This window comes from Cimex lectularius, unplaced genomic scaffold, assembly GCF_000648675.2.
Source record: "Cimex lectularius strain Harlan isolate CLEC.00 unplaced genomic scaffold, Clec_2.1 scaffold85, whole genome shotgun sequence".
Taxonomy (NCBI): Eukaryota; Metazoa; Arthropoda; class Insecta; order Hemiptera; family Cimicidae; genus Cimex; species Cimex lectularius.
In genome coordinates this window covers 1,075,903-1,096,534 of record NW_019392718.1, presented here as the reverse complement: position 1 = coordinate 1,096,534, position 20,632 = coordinate 1,075,903, and the positions used below count along the sequence as shown (strand labels likewise).

The 20,632-nt window shown below is 34.2% G+C and overlaps 1 protein-coding gene across 8 annotated transcripts in view; it reads right to left on the bottom strand.

The window, feature by feature from the left end:
* Window positions 1-20,632, bottom strand: part of LOC106667015 (partitioning defective 3 homolog) — a 131,975-nt gene that overhangs the window by 38,932 nt on the left and 72,411 nt on the right. For 6 of the 8 annotated variants that reach the window (XM_014394607.2, XM_014394647.2, XM_014394615.2 and 3 more), the window contains exons 1-2: window positions 18,017-18,100; window positions 9,401-9,575 (exon numbers count right to left, since the gene is read on the bottom strand). The exons of 1 other annotated variant lie outside the window; for it this stretch is intronic. In XM_014394607.2, the coding sequence (XP_014250093.1) occupies window positions 9,401-9,550 (150 nt within the window). In that variant the 5' untranslated portion in view covers window positions 9,551-9,575; window positions 18,017-18,100. Of the gene's footprint in view, window positions 1-9,400; window positions 9,687-18,016; window positions 18,101-20,632 lie in introns of those variants that run through there. One more of the 8 variants, XM_014394608.2, reaches the window with a different exon arrangement.

The following is a 20,632-nucleotide window of genomic DNA, read 5'->3' as shown; positions in this document are numbered from 1 at the left end:
GCCAGCGGTTCCTTGGTGTAGGATCTTGCTTGTGGTTTTTCTTGTCCTAGTTGCAAGAACTTGCACCTACATAGACCGTCACAGAAACATAAAATGCGTTCTGCGGTCTCTTCTTCTTCCTGGCAGTATCTGCCCAGTGTTTCTTCCGTCTGTACTTCTATATGTGCTTTCTTAAGTGGCAGTGCTCTGTCAGGAGTCCAACCAGCATCCTGGTTTGGTTGCGGTTGCCTTCCAGTAATTATTTTGTACGTTTTGCGGATGGTACGTCTATGAATCTCTTCGCGTGCCTCATACATGTGGTATTGTTCCACCGGGTTTTAGACTCACTCATTAAGGATCCATTTTAAGATGTATCTTCTTTTGTCGCAGGCTGCTAGGCCCAGAGATTCCATGTTGGCTCCCTTTTTGGCCAACATGTCAACCTGTTCGTTGCCTCTATGCCCCGAATGTCCAGGGACCCATGCCAGGGTCAGATCATTAGTGTCGCTGACTTCCGTCAGGGCCTCCAGGGAGTTCCAAATTCTCTTTGCCTTCGCCTCATAAGAGGCTAAAGCCCTTAGTGCTGCCTGGCCGTCAGAGAAAATGGCGAATCTTCCGAGAATGTATTCCTAGCCTTTTTATTTCTCTGGCACATTGTTCAATCGCTATGATTTCAGACTGTAAAACTGTAGGATACTTACCTATGTTTACCGTCAGTCGGTCTTGGGATTCATCCCAAAGGCCCCAGCTGCCGTACCCTTGTGGGTTTTGTCCCACAATCCCTTACTTGGATCCCCATCCCTTACTCTAATCAATCACTCCTAATTCATCCTTAACCCTAATCTAACCCCCTAAACCACCTTATGCATACTCCAATGTATCATGAAATCGATGACGCAAAAATGGTCATGCAAAAAATAAATATCCAGTTCAAAAGCTAAAAAAAATCCATGTTGAAAAAAGTGGTTTAATTACTAATGTATAATAAATGAACCGCCTTAACATATAAAAATTGTATGCAGCCGAACTATCCTACACTTGGTCTGCCTATTCTCGCGGTTCCCTTTCAACCTACCTTCGAGAATAGTCAAAATTACGAAGATGCCATTAAAAACACCTGAACAGTACTAAGATAATTACTGAATTTATTTTGCTGTTTGATTTTTTTTCATGAATCATTGATAGGACGAAAACAAGTGGCAGACACACACAACCAACGGGCATATAAAATGTGGCCCATTTTCAAAATCTTGCAGACCATTGAAACTTCACATTTTAAAATAAAATACTTTTTTTAATAAATACATGTATAAACTTTTTTAAAGTTGAGCCTGAAGCCTATACAAGTTGATTAGAACTGATCTTGGTAGAACGTAAGTTCGATAAACTAAGACTGTAGACAAACAATAGAGAGGAATTGAAGATTAGATCATCAAAATGGACTTTGTTTTTGAAAAAAATCAACAATACTAGGCATAGTGTCCAGGAAAATCAGTTAAAAAAATTAATCGATAGGACACGATTTAATAAAACTTTAAAAATATAGTTCATTTCGAGGTATTTTTGTCGATGTCATAACTTAGAGGTCAGTACTTGCGTCACATAATCAACCAGAACAATTAAATTTATTTTGAAAAATAAACCTATGGATAATTGAGAAGGTGGTTTATTTCTCAACTATCTTATACGAAACAAGTCAAGGTGACTGTGCAACGTGATACTAGAATGTTTCATCCATTCCCCTTACACTGAAGGATACTATGATAAATTTGTAACAAATTGACGATAATAACGGTCCGTAATACATAATAATAGGTAATAACTATTGGTACATTTTACGGTATATGGCACACTTATCGGGTTCTAAACAGCATTTATCTATTATAAGGAGGGCTTTAAGAAAGATAATCCTGAGGCATTAGTTGTAATAATAGCATTCGGTTCATTGTTATGTTTAAGTCTTTAATCTGCTGTTTTAATAGTAAAATTCTATGACAAACAACGATCTTCCGAATATGAGAAACAAATCTTATTTTTTCCTTGAACACACTTCCGGATTTTTTAATCTGGCATCAGATCATAGCGAAAAGATTTTAAAACGCGCCTAGAAAAACAAGCTGATTGCGCAAATACGACCTTCAAGATTGATGGATCGTGTTGGAAAAGATGCAATAGTGCCAAGAATCTCTTTGAAAATACAAATAAAAATTTGAACTTCAAATAAATTTCCCTAATAGAACTGTGTGGATAGTAAACATTTGTAAATGTCGAGGACAGTCGTGTTTTTGATAATGCGCTTATCAGAAACACTTTAATTGCACAAGTTTCAATAATTTATTAGGGTAATTAAGGTGGACGTTTGGCTGTTTGTTTCTGCCCAATATATCGAAAAACACGCGATTTCTAAAGATTTGGGGAGGGATTGTAAAAGACGCGTTTGCAGCAGGCTTGAAAATTTAAAAAAAAATTGTAAGCCTGCAAATAGATAAGAAGTGTAATTTGGTGTTTTCAGATCATGCTCGTCCGCATATCCTCGCTGGTTTTTTTTTTTTTTACCTAACATGTACACATCATGTCCACACTTTTACAAGAGACGATAGACAAAATAGCACACAGACCAACCACTAAAGATGAGCTGACATACCTAAACAGCAAAGATAAGCAAAACATGGTGAAAACGAGTAAATTATTATGAAAAAATTATGAAAAACAATGGCGAAAATTGTTGGTAATAATCGTTTATACTGATGGCTTCCGGCCATCTTGGAATTTCATTGTATCATCCATCCAGTCTGGTGGCTTTCTCCTTGATTGTCGTCAAACTTTATTGTCATACAGAATCCTTTCATCCCCTGCCACTAATCTTCTGAGAAATAGATCGTTATCTCGGCCTTCTCTGAGACAAAATCAAAATGCTATCTCATGAATTGCAATCGTTTCGTGACTGGCAGCCGAGCATCGGGGCAGATAACACGCCAATTTTTCTTTAAATGGAAAACTCTTGCCTAATAGGACAATCTCACAGTTCACTTAAGTAATATTATATTCTACATTATTTCCTTTAAACCTTCTGTCTGGTTATTGACCTTATTTGACAGGCTTCACTTTGTGACAAGAATAAGAATGACTCGAAATGGTCTTTCAATTAAACTTAGCGACTTAATCTAAAATGTATTTCTGTAGTAGAAGAATCAAAGCATATTTAGTTGAACAGAAAGTATTTGAGGGCTCCAAGTTTTTATCTATGTTTAAGTAGACTTTGTGCTAGCTGTCATCGTTATGGATCATGTACTTGTCACATAGCGGTACAAGGTTCAAATCCCTGTCTAGCCCTTGGAATTTTCAGATTCTTGTACTGTACCGATCGTAATTGTACTTTTGCTTATTAGTGCATCGTAATCGTAATTGAACAAATCCAATTTAAAAAATAAATAAAGTGCAAATTGTTAAATAATACCAGATTGGAATTGATTTTTTTTCTAAAAAACAGTTTATTTTTTATGGCTTTCTAAATTTGAAAAATGGGTTTTACATTGTGTGGATTGGGCAAGGTTGGAGCCAACAAGTGTGACGGGATAGCAGCACTTTTCACATGAAAATCTGTGAATCTCATACTCGAGGACGCATTGACTTAACCTCTTATAACGCCTATACTAATTTTTTCTTTTGGTCCCGCAGATATCCGCTTTTTCGCTCGATCTTTCACTACGAGAAAGTAGCACGGAAAAAATAAACGATTATTTTTAAAGACAATTTTTACAACCTTTATCATCTATGTCAACGAGGGCGAATTGTCTTATATGAAAAAAAAACAAGTAATGAAATCACGATAAGGAATGTTAATACAGCTTTGAAATTATGATTGCGTTTCTCAAGGTGCTGCCTTACAAGGATACGTTCTCCTTCCTCATTTTAATGGCATGTTTTCATTTTCTTGCGTTTTCTTATTGTGGCGACTGCTTCTCAATTTAACTTTTCTGGTCACATCAAAAATTTATACCATTTAGCATTATCCAATTAGTGATTTCGAAGTTATAACCAGAGATTTATCTCGTTTGCTAACTAAGAAAACTGCATTTTCCAACCAAAATTTAACACTATATTGCACTACCTTATATACCTCACATTCCCTTGTCGATTATGAAACGTCAATCTTTAGCGATGTAGCCCCTTAAGATAAGGGATTAAATAACCACTAAGGTTGATAGTCGAAAAAAAAAATCTTTAACGCCTAAAAAGAGACAATAATGAGAAACACAATGTTGAATGGCATTAACAACAAAAACCGGTTTTGAGAGGGAGAAAAGCAAGATTTGCCACTATTCAAAATGGAAAGCACGTTGATTCAGATGGAAACTTCAGATTTCGGACAGCAATTCAATGTTCTACTCCTTGAAGACAATTATAAAAAAAGCAACTTTTTACTACATCTTTCCATCGAAAAAAAATCTTAAAACACAATTTCAAGTAAATAAACTTTTTACAAGACATTTGTATAAAAGAAATCCTACAAAGCCATTCCTACATAATAAAAAAAACCTTTTTAAAAAATATTTCTATCGAAGCAACAAAATCCTAAAAGACAATTCCAAATAAAACAACTTTTGACAAAATATTTCTATTGAAAAAATCCTACAAGGCATTTCAAGTAAATAAACTTTTAGAAGACATTTGTATAAAAAAAATCTACGAAGCAATTCCTACATACTAAAAAAACCTTTTTAAAAAACATTTCTATCGAAACAACAAAATCCTAAAAGACAATTCCAAATAAAACAACTTTTGACAAAATATTTCTATTGAAAAAATCCTACAAGACATTTCAAGTAAATAAACTTTTAGAAGACATTTGTATAAAAAAAATCCTACAAAGCAATTCCTACATACTAAAAAAACCTTTTTAAAAAACATTTCTATCGAAACAACAAAATCCTAAAAGACAATTCGAAATAAAACTACTTTTGACAAAATATTTCTATTGAAAAAAATCCTACAAGACATTTCAAGTAAATAAACTTTTAGAAGACATTTGTATAAAAAAAATCCTACAAAGCAATTCCTACAAGACTATTCCAAATAAAAACAACGTTAGACAAAATATTTCTAATGAAAAAATCCTACAAGACATTCCAAGTAAAATAACTTTTTACAGGACATTTCTATCGAAAAAATCCTAAAAGAAATTTACAAGAAAAAAATTTTATATTAATTTATATTTAAAATTCTACAAATATTTACAAGTAAAAACAACTTTTTACAATGCATTTCCATGGAAAATAATCCTACAAGACGATTCCAAATAAAAACAACTTTTTACAAGACATATCCATTGAAAAAAACCTAAAAAACAAAATTCTTGATAAAAACAACTATTCAACTATAATTTCGTTAACATATAGTTTCTGGATGAGTTGGATGAAAAAACAAAATTGTACCAGTTAATGTTTTTTAATCCTATTTTTTTAACGTCTGGATCTACAATCAAGTGATTGAGGTAATCTACTTTTGTGGATAAAACGGACAATTTTAAATTAACACTAAAAGTTCTAACACATGACCTACACATGTTTGTCTTTTGATTTGAACTTTGACAAATTTACCGAAAAAATGTAAAAAATTATTTTCATTCTGCTTATGTAAATTTTACGATACTGTAACTTATTAGCTTGTAATAATAGTCATTTATATAAAATAGTTAGGGCCTGAGGATAGTCTTGAAGGTCGAAAGCCAGGCAAGCAATCGGATTTTATTTTGTTATCGAGCCCAGAACAGAAAATATCTCTTAGTCACTTATTATCCATGGTCTATCAATGTAGACTACATAAGTCAACCTAACTAATCATGCAAATCAACTTTTAAAACCAGATAATTTAATAGAAAAGAATTGAATCTATTTCCAATACAAAATTGAAATATATACGTTCGATATTTCTATCGAAAAAATCCTACAAGGCAATTCCAACAAAAACAAATTTTTACAACACATTTATGCTGAAAAAACAAAATCCTAACGATAATTTAAAGTAACAACATCATTTTATAAAATGTCAGCGAATAAACCAATCCTCCAAGACAATTCCATGTAAAAAGATCATTTCACAAGACGATTCATCCAAAAGACGAATCATACAAGACAATTCTAAGTGCAAACATCTTTGTACAAAACATGTCCATCGCAAAACAATAATCCTACAACAGATTGCCAGCTAAGCACAACTTTTTAGAAAAGATACTATATCTAAAAAGTAATCGAATAAAACAACATTTTACACAACAATAGAAAAAACATCTTACAGACCACACCTAGTATAAACTGTTCGTTATGAGAAAATTTAATCGGAAATGCAATCCTACAAAAAACAAATGTTTATTCGAAAACAGGTCTGAAATAAACATTTCAATATTTTTTTTTAATGATTCCCTTACTAAAAGGCAGATATTACACGACAGTTAGGACTAAAAACATGATCCTAGAAGTCAATCCTAAGTTAATAAGACAATTTTGCTGAACAATTTTCAATCTAGAAACTAATCATACAATCAATCTTAAATTATCTCCAAATAATTGAAACCACCCTTTAATATTGTTACTTATTATTAAAAAAATCAGGGATAAGGCCAATTTGAAAGAAAAGAAAAAGTCCACACTTTCATCGACCTTTTGTAAGAATATATCCCCTTCACTAGGATTTTGAAAATATAATTAATAATCCACAAGGTTAACAAACATGAACATCTACTTATAATACTAAAACTTATGGTTTCAACTATGGCGAAGTTCCGAGTTGATTGCTGAACAAGATCTGCAACTCCTATGCAGGAATTGATAAGTAGATGTTCATATATGTTAACCTGGTGAATTATTAATAATAGTTTCAAAGTACCAATGAAAGCAATATATTTTTCGAAAGCAAGACAAAGGAACTGAAGGTTTTTCTTTTAAACTTCATTTACTCCAGTTCAAACAACAATGAAAACAATTGACAAGACAATTTTGCTACAATTTAACCACATTTTGTTTGAGAATTATAATGGAAAGTATGGTTTTTAAGACGATTCGTCCTTTACTTCACCGAATACGTTTAAAACTTGACCCATGGACACTGAAACTGTCATTTTACTGTATAAAACTAAAAAAAGAGATATTAATGCGAGAAAATTGATTATAATTCTTGTAGCATAGTTCTAAGAATAATTGTAAATATTTTTTATTCTTTAAACTGAACAGATTGTAGAAAACTGATTCGCCTTAAGAAGAGAGTAAGGAGTGGAAGTTGTTATGACACAGGATTAATTGAAGGAAGTTCATGCAGCAACTATGTACGAGGGTGGTGTAATTACATCAAGGAATTATAAAAAGAGATGTCCTTCAACTGTAATCTTGGCTACCCCATGAACACTATCATCTTCAATGAAGCAATCCTTCTCACTATTACAAGAAGTCGGGTGGAATTGTAAGAGAACTTCAAGAGAGAAGAACGCTTAAGTAAATAAATTTAAATCAACAAAAGGAATGACGTTAATTGTCTTCGCTTTTTAATTGATGTTCCTTTATTAAATGTGATAAAATTATTGTAATTTCGAGTTGTTATATAATTTCGTTATATAATTCATAAAATTTATATAGTTATTAATAAAGCTACTGCTGAAATACACTGGGGGGGAAGTTCCACATGATTTAAAACTTCGTAGAAATCAAAGGATCAAACGGTCCAAAACCGACTTGTTTCATTCATTCCAATCGAGAATATTCATACAACATAACGGTCAATGGAAAATAAAACAACTAATTAACCAGTTTCAGACAAGCCAAAAAACAATTCAAGTCGTAAAGTGCCAAAATCCACAAACACTTCCTCTGCCAGTAAGCTAGGCTCTTTCAAAAGAATAGATTTACGATTTCCTTCCTAATTTAATTCCTACGATTTGCACATAATGGTACCCACGCCAGGAAATTAATTATTCATTATAGAAAAACATCCAGACAAAATTCCACTGTAGTAAAAACAGGAAAATCGAACACGACCAATTCGGGATAAACTGAAACAAACAGAACGTAATAGCGTTTGAAGGAAATAGGACAACCTGAAATTACACGATACAATTTGTCAATTACAGTAAAGTAAAGCCCGGTAAAGGAAAACCATCAAATGATTGATCAAACTTCATTCATCAAAGGAAGACCGTCAAATGGCTTAGTTTTCAATAGGGCCATCGAAAAACGAACGTATGATCTGGTTTTGTCCTTACAAAAGAAAACGTAAAGACTGTCAAAATGATTTAATTTCCATTGGGGCCACAGAAAAACGAATGGATGGCCACCAAATAGTTTTGGGGTAAACGTAGAAAAAAACAAACAGAAAAGATGACAATCAAATAGGTTTGTTCTCACAAAAGAAAATGCCAAGACTGTCAAATGGTTAACCTTACATTGGGACCACAGAAAAACGAATGGATGACCACCAAATAGTTTTGGTGTAAACGTAGAAAAAACCTTATAAAGGATGACCATCAAATGGGTTTGTTCTTACAAAAGAAAGAGGTTTAGTATTCAATGGATTATAACAATAGTTTTGAGGTAGTACAGAAAAACCTGGATAACCATTAAAGTTTTTTTTATGGTTCGTAAGAAATTAAAGAAACACCGTCAAATGGTTTACATTACAATATGACAATAGACAAACGAACAAATGACGACATAAAAAAACTGTAAAGAATAACCATCAAATGGTTTTGTTCTTACGAAAGAAAAAAGTTAAAGAAAGACCGTGAAATGGTTTTGATTACAATATGACGATAGACAAACGAATAGATGACCATCAAGTTGTATGTAACCGCAGAAAAACTTGTAAAGCAGGACCATCTAATGGTTTTGTGTTTACCAAAGAAAAATGTAATGACAGTCAAACGATTTATTTTACAAAGTGACTAAAGATGATAGAATATGTCAACAAAAACACAACTAAACAACAACAACATAACATCGTGGTCATTACATAGGACGACAAATATTTACAAAAGAAAATTAACTTTAGAATTAAACTGAAAGCAAAAGAAGAAGGAATTTTATTTATCCTTTTTACGGAGGGCGTTTGAAGGAATTAAGTTAAAAAATGACAAATATAAAAACAAAATTGAAAGAAGGATTAGGTTAATAATTTTTTTAATGTTTATTATTGTATAGTTCCGTGATGGAAACGAGCCAAATAAACTAATCATTACATAATTAGTGTAATTAAGTTTTCATGTACAAATTATACGAATTAATATTATCACTTGACTCTAAGCATGGTAAATAAAATATTTATTGCCTAAATGGTTATAAGAATATATACTTAAGAAGTTAGATATAGTGTTTCTTAACAGCTTATGCAGTGTATTTATGAAAATGATATTTCATATTGACATTTTGAGACTGACCGGTAAGAAGGAAGGTTGGTCTACATTGTTCCTCCGCTGTACTTTGGCCACTTGGTACTTGTGCTTCCAGCTGAAGATGCCGCAGACATTGTTGGCCAATTTCCCCGCGACCTGACGACACCCGGAACCAGAACTGCAGTGCTCCAGCATGGTGAACCTTCACCGTATCATCGCTCTGTTTGAGAACAACACTTGAATTTGGTATCCGAGAACTGTTTTGGACCAGGAGAGCTCGTGGGACTTTGCCTTTGCGACTCGGAAACGGTAATAAAACTGATGGAGAGGATAAATATTTCGCGGCCCTTATCTCAGTGAGTCAGGTTTTGTTTAGGAAAAAATTTAACCGTGGAGTGTTTGCCGTCTTGTTTATCTGAATGATAAAACCGGATTTTTCCGTTTCAGTTTTCATTGCAAAGGTATTTGATCAATGTTGTACCTCTTTCAATTAGCTGCAAATTCCCACCAGGTTTGGTCTCTTCAAGTAGCTAAAAGGGACGCTTTTCGTGGGGAAAAATTTAATTTTTTCATTTAATTTTTTCCACGATTTCTCTTATCAGCCTTTACCTAAACAACGGTAACACACAATATTTAAATGATGTATCACAAAAAAATTTTATAGTTAAGCTCAATGAATATCCGTGTATGTAGAGTGATGGACCATAATTTTGGTCGTTGCCGACCCTAACCATCCCTAACCATTTTGATCTGCCAGTCTCGCTGTTTTTGACACTTTCATTCCTTATCTTCGAGAGATGAGAGAGAGTGAAAGATAAAGGGAGAGAGGAAGAGAAAGAGAGAGAGAGGGGAGAGTGAGAGAAGGAGAGAGAGGGGAGAGTGAGAGAAGGAGAGAGAGAAAAGAGATAGGTAGACAAATAGATAGATAGGTAGAAAGATATACGTGAAAGAAAAGAAAGAAAGAAGTCTTCACTCTACGATCTATTTATCTTAAAACATTCTAACCACGAATTATACAAAATATCTTATAAAGTAATCAGAACAACAAACAAGATCTATTCTTGTTGTAATGCTTTAAAAAAACCACTTGGTTAGAACAATATTTTTCCCATGGGGAGTCGTTTGTCGAAAAAGGCTGACAACTTGATATTTCGTCTCGATATGACTATCTCCAAGATAACCAATAATAAAGCTGACAATTTTTTCCTCACAGATTGTAAAGCTTAATTGACAATATCAACAATACTTGCCTTAAATGTCATGTATGTTTCAAAGTACTAAAATCTACTGCGACCAGTTGGAATAAGATTTAGTAGTACAGTAGTTCTTGCATACGTTCAATAGGGCCCAATGCCCAAGAATAAAATTTATTTTATTTTTCTTCTAAAAATATGATACGTTATTGATAAAGTTAACTGTTTAAATTTTTTTTTTAACGTATCACAAGACTGACCAAGAAGATTTGCAGCGCGTGAAGAAATTCCTCCAGTCTCTTAATAGGATTGGGCCTTTTCGTGACATCTACCATTAGGGAAGGGGTCGAGAGAGAAAAAATGAAATTCTTCTAAAAGATAAAATAGAGAGGAACAGGTTTCTCGGGCAGATATTGTTACAAATCCCTTCATAAATTATTTAAAAATTCAAAATGAATCGGAAATGTCTTGTTTTTCTCTCGGGGTCTAATTGACGATAATTTATGTCCAAGGGAAGATAGCACTTGCAGCTATTTTTTCTTTAAACCGGCGAAAACAAGATATAATATGTCTATTATTGCGCGGCCCTGCGCATTTGTCGAGCCCTCCTTTTAAAGACAATAGATTTAGCAAGACGTGAAGGTAGAAAAAGAAAGGTGCGGTCAGCCCATTACACAGCGGTTTTCATCAAAACTGACTAGATACTATTTCACCAAATCAACTTTAAGTTCACGTTCAGCGTCATACTTTCAACCTTAGTAGTAGAACGAAGATGGAAAATTATTTGGTCAATTTATCATCAATTTGGAAATTGGTACATCAATTTCGTCCACAAAAATGATATTAATCAAATTGATCACATTGAACAAAGGTAAATATCTATGGTTTAGTTTGTAAAGTGAGGTCAGTTTGCGTGAGTTGTGAGTTTGCGACTTGACAAGAAAATGAAGCAATCTGAAAAATAATGACAACATGTCTTTGTTTTGTAAGGGGTTAATTATATATCTTTACTGTTACGTATACTCAGTACTGGTTCCAAAGAAATATGAAAACAGATAAATTGGAATAAAAGAATGTAAAAGATCATTTTTAAAGTTTCAATGTTAAGCTTAGCACAAAGGAATGCTTCGCATACTAAACAGTGGAAATTTAGTAAACATGCCGAACATTGTCGGATTTGCCGGTTGAAAAGACATGTGAAAAGCTGTTGGCCGGCCCATTAGGGCCATTCATTAGCCATTGGCCCAGAGGAAAAGGGGGTGAAAGTTTTTGGCCGTTAACGAGCCGTTGTCAGCCTTCACGAACCATCCCCAAGGATTAGCGAGGAACCGCGGCGTAAAAATATAATTCCTCCACGCTCTGTTTGCCGGGGGGACGGCGGAGCACACGAGCTTTTCTCGGCCGTTCTTCTCAGACAACTTCACAGGCGAGGGTTTTCAAGGGCAGAGGCGACATGCGAGACAGGGAAATCGGAGATGGACAAAGGATCTCGCCTGGGTTTTAATTAAAGCCGGCACGAGTTAAGTTAATTAAGGGGAACATAGGGAATAGGCAGAAACCTGGCAAGATGCCGAAGAAAATAATGGGCTTCAGTTCGAAGTCAAACAACACGAAACACAACATATATAAACCTCCCAACAAGAAAATTTTATAATATAAAGAATCAAACAACTAAGTTTTTTTTAAAATAATTTATTCAACTCATAATCCTTTTGGTATCAAATCTTGGCCTGAACAATTATTTTCTTGAGGTCTGCGGGTCAATCCGTTGGTCATTTCCTATAATCCTGGACCGCCTTTTCTCGCAGGTTTGGTATGTCAGACGCGTCAAAAAGCGCATATCAAAACACATCTGACAGGTCATAACAGCGATGAACGATTAACCAAGATGATCCCGTAGAAGGCCAATTTGGAAATTCATCACCTAACCAGATACTACCGAGAAACCTCACGTCAGTTTATTTTTGTTTAATAACTGTTATGTGCATTCGCCTGATTTGACGTACATAATATATTACTGAAGGTGGCGAAAAACCTAATCACCTCCGATCCACCAAAACAGCGATGAACGACTAACCAAGATGATCGGTAAAAGCCCAATTTGCTAATTCATCACCAACCAGATATCAACGAGAAACCTCACGTCATTTTAATTTAGTTTGATAACTTTTTTGCGCATTCGCCTTAATTATAATAAATAATATTATAAACGAAACGCGAAAAACCGAAACACCTCCGATCCACCAAACCTGCGAGGGTGATGATCTGAAACGACTATCTACAAAGTCTTTTTTGTAGTAGATGTTTAAGCTCCTCCTACCTAGCCTAAACTGTATGTTTTGTCCTGTCGTCCAAGTTTCAACATTTAGCTATATTCAGTCTCAATTTATAAAGAAAAGGAAGTGATAAACATAAAAGAAAATTAATTAAGGTTTTTAGTTGAGATGAAAAAAAGTTAATGGCACGAGTGGGATTCGAACCCACGATCTTCGGCTAGATACGCCGCTGCTCTACCACTTGAGCTATCGTGACCTCCATCCATTTTTTTCATCTCAACTAAAAACCTTAATTAATTGTAATGTATTAATTGGTAAAGCGGACCACGAAATTAGTGAATAAAAGAAAATCGACATAACGCAATAATAATAAGTTTACTGTTCCAAAAATAAGTCGACCTACTTTGTTTAATAAGTAAGAGTAATTTCACAATTTATAAGTTGTTTTTATAAAAATAAAACCTTACTTTACATGTTTGCTCAAAAGAACTGCCGATATACGACTACGTTATAGATTTGACATTTGAACTATCGTAGCCAATAAGCAAAATAGTTTTGAGTACATCTGAGTAAATCTTTCATCGGAGTCCAAGTATATTTATGACTACTAGACGGACCAGGGAACAATTTTCGTTGTTATTTCTCTACTGGATATCAAAATAATACGACCCTCATATGAAAAGTTCTTGATTTAACACAAAAATTACTCCACTGTATTTAGACGTCATAATTGACCGTATTGATTAAAAATTAATCATACTTTTGATCAAAGGTCTTGGTTGAGATGAAAGAACTAGTGTCACGAGCGGGATTCGAAAATATGAGTAAATTAATTAAGGTTTTTAGTTGAGATAAAAAAGTCAGTGTCACGAGCGGGATTCGAACCCACGACCTTCGGCTACAAACGCCGCTACTCTATCACTTGAGCTATCGTGACTTCGATCCACTTGGACACTAACTTCTCATCTCAACCCCACCTTTTGAATTTTCCCTCCTTTTTGCAATTTTTATCTCAACTAAAAACCTTAATTAATTGAAAGACATTAATTGGTCAAACGGAACACGAACACTTGTGAATTTAATATGAGTAAAGTTGTGGTTGGGATGGGGAGTTGGTGTCTGAATCAAATACCAATAGCTCACATTTTTTCAAAGTCTCTGAATATTCTACCTCTGATTACTGAGATGATTTGGCAGTGATTTTTATAATTACGATAATAATTTGTCCATTTGACATCAGCACGTATTCCAGTGTGATAAGAAAAGATTATATTTATTTTTACTAAAGGAAAATTTCAACAAAACCTTTGTACGCAGGTAATTAGGGCAGTCCTTGAATACATTTTGATAAAACCGTTAATCGACCAGTCGTGAAGTCATGAATAACAACAAAACGCGGTGCGGAGGGGAAAAGTAATTTAACGGTAGCCTTTTGACATTCAAAATTCGGCTAACATTAACCAGATTTTTTTGCAACGAAAAAGAATCATGCCGTATAAAGCGTACAACCCTTATAGACATGGTGTACATGGTACGAAATTAAATTTTAATCTTTCGAATTTTTAGTCCATCCTTAAATGATCGGGATGGCCAGGTTCAAACGCCTGATTATGTACTGGGGGGTGTTTTAGAAACAAGTTTCGTCGGGTTTTTTTTTTTTTTCGAATTCGTATCCTCAAGGGATCACATTCCCGTAATCACGGTATGAACTACTTTGGAAAAGATTATCAAGCAAGAATATACTTTTTTTGGACACCTTGAACCCTTATTTAAACTCTATTGTAAGACCAGCAGACCTCCTAAGATAATCCGGGGTATGTATGTTTATGTCTTCGCAACTCAGAGAGTACACCATATAAATTTACCTTTTCCGATTTCCTGAGTATTATTCAGTTAGAAAAAACATATGACATAAAGTCTGCTTAAAAAAAATAATTCGTTGTACTTATGACTAATATGTAAACCCAATAGTTTGGCTTATTGTGATATTATTATTACTTAAAAATAAGCAAGAAAAGGTGAGGAGAGGAGAGGAGAGGAGAGGAGAGAGAGAGAAAAAAAAGAAAGATAGAGAGAGAGAGAGAGAGAGAGAGAGAGAGAGAGAGAGAGAGAGAGAGAGAGGGAGAGAGAGAGAAGAGCAGGTTCAAAAGCCTGATTAAGTGAAAATTAATACAGGTAGATATGAAAGGAGAAAAACGAAAAAAGAAAGAGTAAGAATAAGTTGGTGATAGTGAGAGAGAAAAAGTTATGGATATTGGAGAGAGGCAAATAGGGAGAGAATGAGCGAAAAAACAGAGTTCAAACACCTGATTATGTGAAATTGAAGGAAGAGAGATAGATAGAAAAATAGGAGAACGAAATAGAAGAGTGATAGACAAAGAGAATGTGTAAGAACGATGGAGAGGAGAGAGAGAGAGAAACTAAAGAATTTAGGGTTTTCAGGAGATCCTTCATTACCCCTTATCTAAGGCAAATATTCATTATTAAATCATACGATTATTTTGCAATCTGGCTCAATGAATGTTGCAATAAATAAACATATTGATAAGAGAACAGGCAGAGGGCCAAGGAGGGAGGGATAGAGAATGAGAGTGCACTAGAGAGATAATTGAGGGGAAGAGAGAGAGAGGGAGAGGGAGAGGGAGGGAGGGAGGGAGGGAGAGAGAGAGAGAGTGAGAGAGAGAGGAGAGAAGGANGATGGTCCAACCAATTGTTGAAAAAATGAAAAAATTGTAATTTTATTGAAAGCGTTTGAGTTAAACTAGTATTTATTCAGTTTATTCACAGATATGATTTCTTTCTTAATGTCCTTCGACCGTTTTTTTCTCTAAACTCTTTAAAAGTACAAATTAGCACTGAAAGATGGTAATACGTCAGTCAAATTTGCTGGGAGCGTGTCTCGTAAATGCCGACTAGGACGGCTATCGGCCCAGGGGGTGATTACTCCCGATTTTCTCCAGGCCTGGAGTCGAAACCCTAAGGCCCCAGATGGAGACCACCTGTTGACAAAGCCCATCCTGCATTCTGCGGGCGGAAAATACTTTCCCAAGTATTTAAAAATTAACGGTCAAATGTGGAAACTCATTTTGTGCGAAATTCCGAACCTTTACGTGACTGTATCAGAACGGGGGAAGTCACGATAATCATAGGACATGAAAGGTCTCAATGAAAAAGACACTTTTTAAATTCTTATTTGAACTTAATGCCAAATAAGTTTAGGTCAATCTATGAAGAAGAATAAAAAAGTAAGACTTGCCTTTTTAGCTGTTTTTAGGTTCTAGAAGCCACACTAAAGATATCGGATTGTAAATCAATAGGAATTTATAATAAAGCAATACTTAATTGTTGTTGTTTTGTCCTTGGCGTTGAAATGTAAATTATCTCAGGTTTCACTATTTTATGGAGTTTTTCCAGGCAAAGATGAAAAAACGATAATGAGGCGATTCACAATTATTACAGCAATTGTTGTAAGTAAACATTTGATGTAAAAAAAAATTGTCGTAAAACAGTGAACCCAGAGATAAACCAATACTTAAAAGAAAAACACCTTTGTAAACACAGATTGACGATTTTTAACAAAAATGGGAAAATGACAGAAATAAACGTAATTCTTTTATATTACAGCGAGAAGACAAATGCACTTAGGCACTTGCATATATTATTATATTCAAGAAAAAATTTGTCTTTTTTTATTTACCATTCAAATTCCTACGAATTAACCTACAAAAAATTTCAAATATTTTGCGTGGTGGTAATAAAAATATTCTTCGTTTGATTTATAAAACTATCAATTTATACAAAAGATCAAATATTGATTAGTATTGATCCTTTAGCCTTTAAAATATTTTATTAATGTTTCGCAATAAAAGTTTGAAAAATATAGTTAAACGTGGAAAGAAAAAGCAATAGCCTAAAAGAAAAACCCGTCTTCTACCAAACAGATTGACGGCTTTAAAACTTAATGGTGTTTTTTATTCAAAAACCCGTGCTAAATTTGAAAAATCCTGGGAAAATAACTGAAAAATAACCTTGCTGTAAAATATGCAATAGTAAATTGTTTTGTATGTTACAGGCTTTTAAAAGAAGGTAAACAAGTTCCATGCAGAAAGAACTCAATTAGTAAGCACCCATGGTATTTTGTACATAAGCAATTAAATTCGTGGTAAAATTTCGTGTTTTCTTTTAGTTTGCTATCAAAATGCAATTAGCACTACGTCGAATTTTAATATTTAAAGAATCGTCCAGTATGTCACACTTAAACAATCTCAACTATACCTCAATTATTAATTCGTAAAACAAAAGCGAAAGTTTTCAGAATAAATGGATCAACAAGTAGTAATACTTAGTAATATTATAAAGTTTGAAAAATATAGTTTAAAGTGACTTGTTATCACATCTTAATATTTAAAGAATCGTCAATTATTTCACACTTAAACAATGTCAACTATCTAAATAACTCAATCAATTTATAGTAATAATTCGTTAAAAAGAGCGAAGGTTTTCAGAATAAATGGATCAACAAGTTTCATACTAAGTATTACTATACTTAGTAATATTATAAATTTTGAAAAATATAGTTTAAAGTGACTTGTTATCACATCTTAATGTTTAAAGAATCGACAAGTATTTCACACTTAAACAATCTCAAACTATCAATACCTCAATTGATTTATATTAATAATTCGTTTAAAAAAAGTGAATGTTTTCAGTATAAATGGATAACAAGTAGTAATACTCAGTAATATTAAAAGTTTGAAAAATATAGTTTAAAAAGACTTGTTATAATGTACGTGATTAGAATCGACAACGTGGTTGATTTTAAATGAATTTGCCACTAGGAATATAATTTTTTGCCAAAATATAGTCATAATTGCTTTGTTCTAAAAAAATTTAAATGCAAGGCTACAAGTCAAACAGGGGTGTACAAAAGAACCAAGTTTTGAGTATCGTCTATACGCACACTGTCCCGTATCCATGTAGTCGGATTTAAAAGAAAAAAGCTAAAATTAATTTCCAAAAGACAGAAAAGAATGAAAGGGAATCACGAGCGTTAAATGTCAAAAGGGGGCGCCGAACCACACAACCTTTCCGGATAGGAATAGAAAGTCCTCGAGCTCTCCTGGCCTTAAGGCCCTTTCGGCCGTGCGATACTTCCAATCGGTGTAATCTGGTCCAAAAAATAAAAACGCTACCTTGTCGTTGAAAACACTTATCCACGAGTCACAGAGGAACAGCACACTCGTTAACGGCTCGGGCCGCACTGCCTTATCCGACCGACTTGTGCTGGCCGCGATGGTGGGGAAGAAGAGGCTATGGAAGGGTCCCACTGACAAGAGTCGGCTCGATCAAATTCTGTACAGAGTTCAACAACTCGAAGGAATTTTATCAATAAATAACGGCCCTTTTGGAACGAGTGAGGCCGGGAACCCTTTTCACCTGGAGAGGCGTTGTTCAAACAGAATGAGAGAGTGTGAGGAGGCAACACCATTATACACAAGGACGTACTCGAATGCCAATTTTGACAAGAACGTTACGCAACAACGTTCAAACGTGAGGCCCGCCCTCTCACAAAATTTAACCTTTTATCAAAACAAACAGTACCCAACCACAGAACCTATTGTTTCAATTGCACTGTCAAGAAAAGTGAAATGATTGACAAATAGTCATATAAACGCTAAACGACGCTAAGAAGATCTCAAATCTTTAAATATAGTTATTCCAATTAATTATTCATTTTATGTAAGGTTTTGGGTTGAGGTGAAAAATTAGTGTCACGAGCGGAATTCGAACCCATGAACTTCGGCTCAATACGCTCTAACCACTTGAGCTATCGTGACATCGATCCCCTCGGACACCAACCTTATTTCAACCTACAACCGTTCGAATAATTAATTTGAATAATTAATATAGTCAATTATGACCACTAAGCAAATGTTTAACATTTCAGCGATTAAATACACAAGCATTAATTTCATAACCTAGATGCAAACATTATTAATACTTTTAGTTACGCCATTCGGCACATCGCCAATTTCACTGCATTTATAATATTTTATCAGATCTTCAAATATTTTATAAAACAACACAGCACAGAAGATGGCGTATGACATCGTCTCAGACCATAACTGCAAGACTATGCAGACCAGGATGCTTAGAAATGACCCGATTGCATGCTCATCACTTTAGCAGACCTGTACAGGACTTCCCATAAAACAGTTCTTAGTCAACAACAGAAATAAGAAAATAGGCGTCATTTTTTCTTTCTATTTTGATTGCTAATTAGAATAACTACTGTATTTTGAGTAGTACAGGTGTACGGTGATGAACCTGCGGTTGGTCGTTTCTGATCATCCTGGCCTGCCTAGTCCCACTGTTTTGGTCCGTCATACGCGTTTCGGCTCTTCACCATCTTCAGAGTATTCATAATAATATTCTCATATCTTTAAATAATTTATATAACCCAGCACAGAGGATGACGAATGAAAGCGTCTTAGATACCAAAAAAGCAAGGATAGACAGAGTAGGATGTCAAAAGCGACTAAACTCCAAGTTCATCACCTAGCAGATCTGATCAGGACATCCCACAAAATAGTTCTTAGTCAACAACAGAAATAAGACAATATGCGCCTTTTTTTTATTTTAAGATCGCTAATTAGAATAACCACTCTATCTTGAGTTTGTAAACGGATCTGCAAGGCGATGAAAGTGCGGCTCGCCGTTTCCGACCATCCTGGTAGGTCTAATCTCACTGTTTCGGTATGCCATATGCGTCAATAGCCATATAGCCAATACTTCTGTGTTCATAATATTATTATCATGTATTCATATATTGATAGCAACCCAGCACAGAAGATGGCGCATGAAAGTCTTATATACCAAACCAGCAAGGATAGGCAAACTAGGATGAACAGAAACGATCGAATTGCAGGTTCATCACCTAGCAAACTTCTAAAGACGTCCCACAATACAGTTTCTTAGACAACAACAGAAATAAGATGTGGTATCTTTTCTATCTACACGATTGCTAAATAGTTACTTTCAGCTATTGACAGTTTTGTATTCAGGTCTGTAAAGTGATGAACCCGCAGATTTAGTTTCGGATCAAGCACTTTATCGTCATGGGTATATTCACAATAACATATCCATGAGATCATATATTTATAATGAAAACGCACCACTGAATTATTGTGAAAGAATGCGTGAATAAACCTGACAACTACTGAAATTAATATAGGATGTGTCATTTTGTCTATTTGTAAAGACTGCTAAATTGTAAACAAAACTTGTATCTTGTTAATTCCCTTCTAGGAAGAGAAAAAATTGTAAAATTATATTGTTCTTTGTTGAATAGAAAATCCCCACTCGGTGAAAAAATTATAAATCCATAACATCCCGAACTTACGTTGGTGTTTCACGTTTTCAACAAACATGAAGGCAAACAGCACAGAATATATTTCAGTGTCAATTTACCTAGACACATAAAAAGCGGTTATTGTATTAATAATAATAATTTATCAGAATATGTACGTCAAACTATTTTTACAATTGCAAGAAAAAACAGTTGTGAGATCGTGAAACCCAAAGGAAGTCAACAAAACCATTAGGAATGAAATAGAGTCAGGTTGAACCCGCAATCACAGATGTGAATATCGTCAAATATGATGAAATCCCAAAGAAAACTATATATTTTACTATTTAGACGATAGCAGTAGTATTTTATTTGTCGTCTAGGAGATCCTATCCAAATAAAGTTAAATTATTATATGACAATAATATATCAGAATAGATTAAAAAAAAAGTTACGTTAT